We start from the raw sequence: 12,714 nt of genomic DNA, 5'->3' as shown, positions 1-12,714 counted from the left end.
TTAACGTTACTCTGTCAACAGCCTATTGTCTAAATGACCGAGCTAACAGAGCTACGTAAACAGAACGAACAAGAGAGCGCCCGACTGGAGACGTCAATAATGCAGCGTAATGGAATAATCTCCCGATCTTCGTCAAAGTTATAAACTGCCTCTGGAACCCAGTTAAGGTACAAAAAAAATCTATTCAACAAAAATAGTGATGCAGTTCAGCCTTTTTTCGCTCAGCCGAGCTGTCTCTGTTGCTGTGTGGAGCAGTCACCTCTTTCACACGTCACTCACTCTTCTAGTCATGCACTGCCATCTCATAAGGAAACTCAGGTTTTTTGATATAAAGTTTGTCTTGTTCCCGAATACAAATATTTTTTAAAGTATTTGTTCGAAATAAGTATTTCGTCTCGTTATTTGTGCCTTTCCGAATACCATATTCGGGTTCGGCTCCACCCCTAGTATGTTCATACATGACACGTGTGCTTCCATTTTTGACAAGTGATTAATAATGTTAGGATTATTTGTGAAAACGAATCTTCTTTGTTTTTCTTTTCCCTCTCTGGAAGGATTATGTCACGGGGCAGTTTAAACTGAGAAGGCGTGGTCTGAGAGTACCATATTTTTAGCACTAACGATGAACGGGTCTCTTTTCATATATAAGGTGCACCAGATTATAAGGCGCATTAAGCAAAATAAAACAGTCAGATAAGTCAAACTTTACTCAACTCATTCTTCTTGCTTCCTCCACTTCTGTACCATTGATTCATTAATAATAAAAATAATAATAATTATAATACATTTTATTTAAAAAAGCTCCTTTCAAAACACTCAAGGACACTGTACACAGCAGAATAGAGACAAGCAATGACAACAACAAGCATAACAGTTTACAAAATTAGAAAGATAAAACATAGAGCAAATTTAAAATAGCAGAATGGAAAAGCTTATGTGGAATAGGCTATTGTAAACAGGTGAGTTTTGAGTCTAGACTTAAAGAGAGAGAGGGAAGTGATATTTCTTATATCAGGAGGAAGGGAATTCCAGAGTCGAGGAGCAGAGCAGCAGAAAGCCCTGTGCCCCATGGTGGCTAGCCGATGGGAAGGGACGGAAAGAGAAAGAGAGGAGGAGGATCTGAGACACCGAGAAGACCAGATCAGAGAGGTATGAAGGGGAGAGATGATGGATAGCTTTAAATGTGTACAAAAGTATCTTGAAATTGATGCGGTATTTGACAGGGAGCCAATGAAGCAGCTGCAGGACGGGGGTGATGTGGTGAATAGAAGGGGTCCTTGTGATAATACGGGCAGCAGAGTTCTAGAAATTGAAGCTTATGGATATATTTTTGACCAAAGAGAAGAGAGTTGCATTAATTGATCCGGGAGGTGACTAGCCTATGAACAAGAATGGCAGTGGCATGTGGGGTGAGAAAAGGACGGAGACGATTAACGTTGTGGAGTTGGAAATATGCAGACTGAGTGACATTATTGATGTGTGAGTTAAAAGATAGAGTACTATCGAGGATGACACCCAAAGTTTTCACACACGCAGCGGTAGAAGACGGTCAGCAGCTCCTTCTTCAGATCCATTTTTCTGAAGATTCTCAGAAAGTGGAGACACTGTTGGGCCTTCTTCTAAACTGCAGAGGTGTTTGAGCTCCATTGGAGGTCTGTGTCTATGTGCACACCCAGGATTTTGAAACTGGACACCCTTTCCACACACTCCCTGTTGATGCCGACAGTCTGCAGCTCAGACTTCCTCCTTCTAAAGTTGAATACCTGTTCTTTTGTCTTAGTGGTATTGAGGTCCAGGCTGTTGTCTACACACCAATCTGACAGCCTCTGAACTTCATCTCTGTATGCCGTCCCATCTCCCCCAGAGACCACCACGGTGGTATCATCTGCAAACTTAATGACTGTGTTGTCTGGGTAGGAACTAACACAGTCATGTGTGTACAGAGTGTACAGTAGGGGACTCAGTACACAGCCTTGTGGAGAGCCAGTGTTAAGGCTGAGGGCTGAGGAAAGATGAGGCCCCACTCTCTGTACATGGTCTGACAGGAAGTCTCTGATCCAGCAGCAGGTGGTAGAAGGAAGTCCGATATCCAGCAGTTTAACTATTAGTCTGTCCGGGAGTATCGTATTGAAAGCAGAGCTGAAGTCAACAAAGAGCAGCCTGGCGTAACACCCCTGTTGTTCCAGGTAAGAGATGGTGGTGTGGAGCGTTGTAGCAATGGCATCTTCAGTTGATCTGTTAGCTCTGTATGCGAACTGGAGCGGGTCGAGTGTCGGACCAGTAAACTCGCAAGGTATGTAGATGGGTCTGCACTTCACAGTCAAATATTCCAAATCTGGGGAAAAGTGGCTGTCTACAGTCTTTGTGTTTTTGCACCAGCTGTCATTGGTGTAGATGCATAAACCCCCTCCTTTGTTCTTACCGGAGTGGCCGTTCCTGTCGTGACTAACCTCGTATTGTGGATGGATTAACTCAGTTGTCAAAGGAGTTTGCAAAGAAAAGCGTCTGGACTTCTTTAAGTTGCTTGAAGACGTTTCACCTCTCATCCGAGAAGCTTCTTCAGTTCTAAGGATGTGAGTGAGCATTAAGGCGTCTGGGGAGGGAACTCAAAACTGGATTATAGATGGCAGACAGTTGAGGCAGGAGAGTTTTCTCCAAGCACGACATCCCAGTGTACTTCAGACCCAGCAACACACTCAGACAGAAACTGGTTCACCCGAAAGACAAAACTCCAAAACACAGACTTAACAACGTGGTGTACGCTGTACAGTGCAGCGAGGAATGCCCAGACCTCTACATCGGAGAGACCAAACAGCCACTTCACAAGCGCATGGCACAACATAGAAGAGCCACCTCCACAGGACAAGACTCAGCAGTCCATCTGCATCTTAAGGATAAAGGTCACTCTTTCGAGGATGCCAATGTTCACATTTTGGACAGAGAGGACAGATGGTTTGAAAGAGGAGTGAAAGAGGCCATCTATGTCCACTGTGAGCGACCATCTTTGAACAGAGGCGGTGGTTTACGACACCAACTGTCTGCCATCTATAATCCAGTTTTGAGTTCCCTCCCCAGACGCCTTAATGCCCACTCACATCCTGGGCCATCTGACCTCAGGAATTCACATGACAAGGTGGGGCCAGGTTTCACAATGAGCTCACCCGAAACCCTGGCTGATTAGGTCCCACACCCGCTTTCACACCTTGGCTCATGTGATTAGAGGATCACCAGGGGGTCCTTTGTCCCTCTTTGGGGGGATACTCCCACTGGGTTTAAATCTGGGACTCTCGGCCATTTGACCTTAGAACTGAAGAAGCTTCTCGGATGAGAGGTGAAACGTCTTCAAGCAACTTAAAGAAGTCCAGACGCTTTTCTTTGCAAACTCCTTTGACTACGATGACCTGGATGACTGAGAACCTTCACAGACAGATTAACTCAGTTGTTCTCCTGACTTAAGTTTGATCCGTTAACAGCATCCTGCCATGGGATTGCATCCGGAACCCTCACTTTAACTTTTATTTAGTGGAAAAAAGTTAGCGTTCCTCCTCCAGCTTCCCTGTGTTTATGTTATGCTAACATAGTTGTGTCACTAGCGATCACATAGCACATCATTATATACCAGCTAGTCCAACTTCAGTAACTCTACAAAAGTCGTTGCTGTTTAGATTTCTGTCTTCATTTAATTTTTTAAGAAATCTCTCAGTCAAAACATGGTATATCATGTTTAGGTGGAAACTAGAAACTCTGGAGCCTGTCCCAACTGTCATAGGGCAAGAGGCAGGGTACACCCTGGACAGGTCGCCAGTCTGTCGCAGGGCTAACACACAGAGACAGACAACCATTCGCACTCTCACCTATGGGCAATTTAGATTGATCAATTAACCTATCCCCATTAACTGCATGTCTTTGGGCTTCGTTGGAGTACCCGGGGAGAACCCACGCAAACAGAGGGAGAACATGCAAACTCCAAACGGAAAGACCCCGGCCTGATTGTGGAATTGAACTTAGGACCTTCTTCCTGTGCGGATAACCACAGTGCCGCCGTGCTGCCCAATTTCTAACTCCGTTAAATTTAATGAATTCTGTTTCCATGGATGCCTGGATGTTAAACTTAATTGTTACACCTGGTAAAGTAGCAACACTGATCATTTTATTACAGATGAAAGAATTTAGACAGTTTTTAACTGTCAGTGGTGCCGCAGTGTTCATTAGACTTTGGGACCTTGACAGAATTTTGGACCCAGATTACACTGCGAGGCTCCTGACTACAATAGTCGTAACGCTCCAACAATCCATCAGCAGTGTGGCTTCGTAGCTTACCAAAGTCATACTAAAACATTTTTAGACAGATTTTGAGCGCCGTGTACCAGATAAAATCAGTTCGAGATCAGTAAGCACAACCAGAATTCATACCTAAGGTACACCGGATTATAAGGCACACTGTCGATTTTTGAGAAAATTAAAGGATTTTAAGTGCACCTTACAGTCCGAAAAATATGGTATATAAAGGTGCAGTATATAAAGGAGAGATGGATAGGTCTCATCTACATAAAAATGAAACTGGATCTTATTGATTTACTGCAAAAGGACTCAAGAAATGAAAGTTATCAGGCCTTATTCCAGTTTTTAGCATGTAGCATGTTCAAAACTGAATATGCTACACACCAGACAAGGATCTATCAAAATAAAACAGGAAACATGAGACACAGACTGAGATGGGGACTCGACACTGGAACCGAGGGCGACTAGATGTGAAAGAAGGAACACAGGGGTGGCATAGAAACAAAACCTAAATCCTAGAAACTACAAAAAATAACTGAGAAACAAGAAGTACAAAGACTATGACATGAATAACACTAAGTCAAAGAATATTTAAAAAACAGAAAATACAAACCTTTGGTCCCCAGACCCAGTACAGTGACAGCTTGTCTGAAGATGAATACACTGAAAATGTCATTTTTGAGTTTGATTCTGAAAGGTGAGTTTCTCAGTAACACACTGGTCTTCTGGTTACATTGTCAGCTATCCTACCATCTACTACTGGAGAAAAGTTTTACGGGTGGCTGTGGCTCAGGTGGTAGAGCAGATCAGCTACTGATTGGAAGGTTGGTAGTTCGATCCTTGGCTTGCCCAGTCTGCATGTCAAATATCCTTGGGCATGATATTAACCCCAAGTTGCCCTCTGATGCGTTCATTGGAGTGTGAATTAGTTTGCAGTCGATAGCTTTCCCTTAGATTATACATAAAAATTCTTTTTTTGTTTATATATAATAAAGATACACAAGCAGCATGAACTACCAGTTAGAGAAAATGTAAAGTGATTACCTTTAATAAACACGTAAAACAGACAAATTGATTAATGTACACTTGACAAGCAGCACACAGTTAATAATAAAGTAATGGGCGGGTCAAAGGTCTCTGTATTTATGCAAGGCCCTAAAGGAGAAGCAGCCATTTACTTCACCACTTGCTAATATGGTTACAAGAGGAGCATAGTTAAGAATTACAGTCAGTTTTGGACAGTAAATGCCCAGGCGCTGAGAAATCGTTTGTGTTTTTGTCAAAATACCAGCAGAGGTGAATGTGCAGAATGTGTGCCAGTTAGGAGTCCTGAAGACGATGAAGCTTTTATCTCTTATCTCAGACCACTTGTTGCTCTGTGTCTTCCTGAGTCTACTTTGGGTAAGTTATTTTTGTACCTTCTACTTTGATGGTGATCAGATAGTGAAGCTCAGTGTAGGTTACCCTCGACAAAAGGAAACAGTGCAGTCAAAACCACAGTGAAGCCTAAATGCATGACATGCTTCATTATGTATTTTAAACACTATAGTTATGTTTTGTGAAATACTGGTTTGTACGAAAATACAGGAACAACAAAATCTTGTTAAACAGCATGAAAATTCTGGACTTTTCCAGATTTTGAAACATGAAATTATTCTTTCTTTGCGACACCAATTTATTACCGTTTCCTCTGAGAACAAAAAGAGCATGAAGGAGGAAATAATGTTAAAACTAGATTCAACAATATCTTAAACACTTACACGATACAGACTTAATGATTTAATCAGACCAGAATTTTAAACGGTATGTCAGAGGAGAAATGTGTTAGACAATTTATAGAACAATGATTAAGTAACTGTAGCTATAATATACGATATCATAATAAATATGATTTGCATTTTTAGTAAAAGCAAACACTGATTTTTATGTTTAGATGTTGCTATAGTTTGTAGAAGCTGACACATAAAATGCTGAAATAATTTGACACTGACTTATTTGTTTCCTGCACATTTTTTTTTTTGTTTTAGTGGAAGTTTTTGTTCTTATAAAGCAGAATGCTCAGGAAATATCTCTAAGTATGACTCCTTTAATTAGCCAGTCATGCTTCTGTTCACATAATGTTCATGATATAATGTAGACGTGAAATTAAAAGCAGCAAACATCGCTCTGTCAGACGGCCAAGCCTCATGTTAACTGGGTATTCAATGGCAGTTTTTTGTTTTGTTTTGTTTTTTACAGATTTTAGATTCTGTACTTTTCACTCTTTCTGTGCTTTTAGGGTACAACTGACTCCACTACAACAATCACAACGACCAAGGCAACGACAGTGACAGCAAGACAAAGTGCAGCAAAAACAGAAACAACCACAAGAACAACAACAAATCTGGTGACAGCTACAACACAAAAAACAACTCCAATAGCTAAAGCAGTACAAAAAAACGCGCTGACTTCAACAGAACAAACAACTACATCTACAACAACAAAAGCCCGTAAGAATGAAACACTATCTTTTGTCTTTTGTTGGTGATCAGTGAAACTGAAGTGAATGTCATTCTGGGTTTTTATTGTGGTAAAAGGTGAACACCACTCTAAACTCATCACAGTTCCTGATGATGTAACAAAAGGCACAGTGGTACAAAGGACTGAAAGCAGCATAATCAGTGCTTCAGTTCTTGTTATTATTTTTTTAAACTAAATCCACTGTGTGTCCTCTTTTCTTTTCCAGCTCCAGGTAATGTTGACAGAGTGAATGTGACCACACAAACTGAGAGTAGTATAACTCTGACCTGGAACAAGGTTAACAACATCCCAACATACATCCTGCAATATGGTGATATAACAGAAGACATTAATAAAACTGAAGAAGGACCCATAGTACATGTGGTCACTTCTCTGACTGCTGGGATGAACTACACATTCATTCTCTTCACCACGTCTGACGGACTCAACAGCAGTGGATACAGATTCAGTGCTGTGACAGGTTGGTGAGCACTGAACAAAACGCTCACTCTAATTAAAACATACACAAAATACAAGATTTTCTTGGGAACATTGTTACAGTTTCTTCTTTGTGTGTTTTTCTATTCTAGCTCCTCGTAACACCGAAGAATTTAAGAAAAATGGACAAGATGAGACCAGCATAACTCTGGGGTGGAAAACAGTCCCCAAAATTGACAATTATATTCTTGCATTTAATGAAAGACAGATCAACATTAGTAATTCTGAAAAAGAATACACAGTCTCAGATTTGACCAGTGGAACCAGATACAGTTTCACTCTCTTCACTGTGTTTGGAAATGTCAGAAGCAGTGGAGTAAACTGCATCGCAGTCACTGGTAAGATATATTTTCTGTATTATAGATAAATAAACCAGGATGGACCGGCTCATTAGTACTTGAAACTTTAGCTGATGGAGAGGATTTTTGGTCAAAGCCACTTTCCTGTGTTATCATTAGCTCCACAAAGTGTTAATCATGTGACTGTGGTGCATCAAAATTAGATGAGTATAACACTGGAGTGGGACAAGGTTAAAGCATCCTAAAGTAGCATTACATAAACATTTGTTAAATTTTCCTGTTTGAATATGTCAAAGAGTGACCCTACCTATAATCTTAGACTGGTTACTGCTAACCTGGTGGAGGTTAACAGATTAAAAACATCTAAATCAGTCATAGTCCTTTAAAATGTTCCAGAGTTGATGCTCCTCTACAACATGAACCAGGACAGAGCTTTAAAATGATGTTTAAGGTTTCTCAGAAATAGAAGAGTGTGGCTCACCTAATATTTTTGAAAATGCCTGATAAAAATACTGAAACTGAATGGCTCGTTCCATCTTTCTGTTTCTGCCAGAAAATGTTGGTACAGTTTCTTCTTTGTGTGTTTTTCTATTCTAGCTCCTCGTAACACCGAAGAATTTAAGAAAAATGGACAAGATGAGACCAGCATAACTCTGGAGTGGAAAACAGTCCCCAACATCGACAATTATATTCTTGCATTTAATGAAAGACAGATCAACATTAGTAATTCTACAGAAGAATATAGAGTGTCAGATTTGACCAGTGGAACCAGATACACTTTCACTCTCTTCACTGTGTTTGGAAATGTCAGAAGCAGTGGAGTAAACTGCATCGCAGTCACTGGTAAGATATATTTTCTCTATTATAGATAAATAAACCAGGATGGACCGGCTCATTAGTACTTGAAACATAACTGATGGAGAGGGGTTTTTTTTTGTCAAAGCCACTTTCCTGTGTTATCCATAGCACCACAAAGTATTAATAATGTGACTGTGGTGCATCAAAATGAGACGTTTGAGGGAGTCAGCAGCACTGAATACTCATTTACTGCTGTGACAGATGGGTGATCATTGAAGACTTGTTTGTAATTGGATGTTTTACTTATGGAAATCTTCAAATCTTCACGCAATATTTAGGTGTTTTAACCACAGATCGGTAATGTTTAATATTTTTGACTGTGATAATGTAATGAATGAACTGAATGAAAATTCTGTCTCTGTAGAAAATATCTATCAGGGTGGATGGATGTTATATGATTTGTAAATAAACATTTGCAATGGTTTTTAGAGTTACAGTTTTTTGGAACATGCTTATATAATAGCTCCTCATAACACAAACATTGTAACACGGAATATGTCAAATACTACCCCTGCTTATGATCCTAGACTTACTGCTAGATTAAAAACATCTAAAACTGGCATGTCCTTTCTATATTTTCCTTCTGGCCTGCTGTGCCATTTATCCATCCAGGCTCCACCCAGCAACCATATCTCAGTGCAGATGGAAGTGTGGATCTAACCCTGATGAGGCTTGTGCTTGTGATAGAGCAGCAAACATGAATGGTGTCCTCTTAGCAAGCAGCATGCTTAATTATTATATTTTATATGATAATAATATAATTATCATATTATTGGTGTATATTGTTGTTATTTTGACTTAATTTTGACTGATCTGATCACCTGATTAAGTATGTAAAAGCTTGTGATAACTGAACTAGCACTATACTCCTGTATGTTACACAGTAACATGTAGCTATTTCACTCGGAAAGAAAAAGCTGAACAAATTCCACTTCTGAGTTTTGTTTTTGTTTTTTCAGTTCCACCAGTGGTGCCTTGGGTCAGTGTGACTGAACGATTTACTAACAGCATAACTCTAGAGTGGGAGAACATGAATAAAGCCTGGGAATACCAGCTTCAAATCAATGGTGGTGTGTCAGGTACTGTGTCAGGCAGATCCACAGATACTATCAGAAAAGTAGTGACATCTCTTCAGCCTGGAACAGAGTATGATTTCAGCTTAACCACAGTGTTCGCTGGACTCAGGAGCACTCCTTATACGAGTTTCACAGTAACAGGTAAAAAAAATCATCTCTCTGTTAGACTTTTATAACTTTTTCAGTATGAGAATTAAATTTTGTCCCATGTGTAAAATGACAAAGAGCCTGCAGTCTGAAGCACTTCAGTTAAATAAAAGAATCAGGTTCTTGTGTATAACTATTTTCTCATCCATTTCAGCCATAGACTGTGCCAGTGCAGACTGGAAAGTTACCAACTCATCAATCAAAGCAAAGATTGAAGGCTTGTTTTCTAAAGCAACCGCCCATTATAGATCTAAGGTTTATGTCAGTGATGGACATGAATATATGTCGTTTAGTGGACTTTACCCTGGTGCCACCTATCAGATATCTCTTGTCTATGAAAAGTCTTCCAGAGTTTTCCTGCAGTGTGAACACAAATTAACAATTCGTGAGTACAACAGAAGCCATTTGAAGGACTAGCATATTTTTAATCTGTAAATTAGTATTTAAGATCTTAAAGAATTTACTCATATTGGTTACAGAAAGATGATCTGTGAATTTATTTAATTTAGTTTTTAATTTTTAGTTTTTGTCCTTGAATTCAATTTTTTTATAATCTGAAAAAGTTTATTGCAGCAAAACACCTTTTATTCACCATCTACATACCACAGGTTAACACAGTTATATAATATGATTCAGTATTAATATAAGAGCTTTATCCAGGTATCATTTTATTATTAACTAACCGATTTGTTCTGACTAACTTAAGCAAGGGTGGAATTATTTGAGCAATACTTGAGTAATAAGTGAATCATTACTACAGTTTTTTTTTTTTTAATTAAAATTATATACAGACTGAGTAATTCTTTTAATATCTAATGAGGCAATGCTGAGGTCTTCATTGTTAGTTTTTTAAATAAAAATCCCCAAAATTATTATAAAGTTTTTAAATAGTAGAGTACTGCTTTGAATTAAAAGTCAGGCAAATAATCTGTCTAGCTGAGAACAAATTTTAAATTTTATTTCATAAGCACTTTTTATAGACTTTGATTAGCTTTAGTTGTGATTGTAAAACCTTTTTCTTGTTTTACTCAGTTCCTCCTAATCTAAATGCTCACTGTGAGTACTGGGCAGCTGGATACTCTGTTCTTATTAAATGGACAGACCCAGAGGGCGAGTGGACTAATGTGGAGGTGAATGTGACTGGAAAGACTCACACAGTAGCTAGTCCTGAAACTAAAATCATAATCGATGGATTCCAACCTGCCAAAAAATTTAAGGTGTCTGTAACTTCACTGTCTGGGCTGAGGAGGAGTTCTGAACCGCATGTTTTTTACTGTCAGACTGATCCAAGGGGTGAGTAAAAGTAACTACATTACCATGTTACTGCTTCATAACAATATACAGTGTTTTCAACTTTGACTTGATTACAAATCATGTCATTTCACTCAAGTTTAAAAATAAACCTCTAAATTTTTTAATTTCATTGTATTTTTATTATGCTTTTGCTCCCTTTAGGAGTTAATTTACTTGAGTTATCTTTGTCTAATATGAAAATGTTTGTTTGGTGATCTGAAAAACCTCATTTTAACAAATATGCAAAAAGCTTAGAAATTATGAAGAGAGAACTGCATAACGTCCCTCAATGCCATTTCATTGACACAGCTATTAAATCTGATAAAACATAAATAGCGTGCCTCAATGCTATAGCACAAAACGTATCTAATTTAAATTTAACTGGCGTCCACTCAGGGTCATTTGTGCTGAGACTCTTCCGCCATCTAGTGGTCTTCAGTCCTTACTGCTTTTCTACTGGTCTGCTTCTGTCTATCTACTGGAGCAGGAAGACGGCAAACAAACCAGATGTCTCCATGGAGATGACCAAGTGCGATGGAGGAGGTGATGAATTATATGAAGACTATGACGATGTCACAGTGCTTGGCACCGAGCATGACTTCTAAGCAGAAGAGACCAGTTATGTACTTGGTTAGTTTGAAAACTAGATAAAAATATTCATTGTACAAGTACTCAGCTTAGATGAAAAAGTACTCAGTTTTAGGCAAGAAAAGTACTAGTTTCATATGGCTAAAGTACTGGTTTAGTTTAGTTTAGTTTAGTGCAGTGCAGTGCAGTGCTCTCTCTGCCCTGTCTTAGAAACCACACTCTTTCCTATGGAGGCAATGTAATCTGAGGAGCTGTCCAGTCAGCACTTAGCTTTGGCTCAAATTGATGCAGAAGACACTGCCAGTGCCAAAGTGCCTTTTGACTTTACTTCATGTGATCTGTGTGTTTGTGACCGCTTAGGCTTTCTCTGAGGAGAATCTATGAATTGCTTTGTTGACCAGCCTCTGCTGTGTTTGTTCTCGTGTTAGTTAGTAGTAGCAGCCTGGCACTTACTTTAAGATTAATCATTAATAAAAACCTTTTGTTTTTGCTCGTCATTGTGACTCACTGTCTCCTTTTCAAGACACTTTTGTTACTTCTCCACATATCCTGGGCTTAAGGGAACATAACTCTTGGCCCACCTCATGGTCAACATGAAAGCATGGCAATTCAGAGATTCCAGACCCTGGAACAGATGAGAAAAAGACTTGTTTATGGTCCAGGTCAAATATGTTTGAAATGCTTCAAAAATACATTTCCACACCTGCAATTTCAAGGTGATATACAGTGTTATTAAAAAGTTGTGATTATTGAATTCTCAGTCTAGATAGGGGCTATCCAAGACACTTCATTTCAAGGTTGTGCAGACTTTTGTTGGTGAAATCACACCGTTGGGCTGAAACAACCCTCAGTGTTGCAAATTTCATGATACTTCCCATGTCCTCTGTTTTCATCTATCGCCTTCTGAGCCTTGTTCAAACACTGCATGTTGATAGATTTAAAAAAGAGAAATTTAGAAGCATCAGAATGAATGTCCTGCGATCACTAAGATCTGTAAAAGTTCAACGTGTTCAAAGAGGGGGGTTAAAAAAATTGCAATCGAAGCAGTTAAAAAGAATGCACTCCCTCGTGTTCAAGAAATCTGTTAAATCTGTTACATTATGATATATGATGAAAAACCTTTTCCAAATCAGCTCTATAGGAGTTTACTTTTATGTAATATTGTTATTGTAACT

General features: G+C 39.1%; 1 protein-coding gene across 1 annotated transcript in view; it reads left to right on the top strand.

The window, feature by feature from the left end:
* Positions 1–11,649, top strand: part of LOC102079331 (tenascin-X) — a 41,493-nt gene extending 29,844 nt beyond the window's left edge. The window contains exons 19-24 of the mRNA XM_025909929.1: positions 7,371–7,616; positions 8,175–8,420; positions 9,395–9,652; positions 9,813–10,043; positions 10,691–10,951; positions 11,348–11,649. Coding sequence (XP_025765714.1) covers positions 7,371–7,616; positions 8,175–8,420; positions 9,395–9,652; positions 9,813–10,043; positions 10,691–10,951; positions 11,348–11,556 — 1,451 coding nt within the window. The 3' untranslated portion in view covers positions 11,557–11,649. The remainder of the gene's footprint in view (positions 1–7,370; positions 7,617–8,174; positions 8,421–9,394; positions 9,653–9,812; positions 10,044–10,690; positions 10,952–11,347) is intronic.
* Positions 11,650–12,714: the final 1,065 nt, after the last annotated feature.

The sequence above is a fragment of the Oreochromis niloticus genome, linkage group LG8 (genome assembly GCF_001858045.2).
Source record: "Oreochromis niloticus isolate F11D_XX linkage group LG8, O_niloticus_UMD_NMBU, whole genome shotgun sequence".
NCBI lineage: Eukaryota > Metazoa > Chordata > Actinopteri > Cichliformes > Cichlidae > Oreochromis > Oreochromis niloticus.
This window is presented reverse-complemented; position numbering and strand designations above follow the sequence as displayed.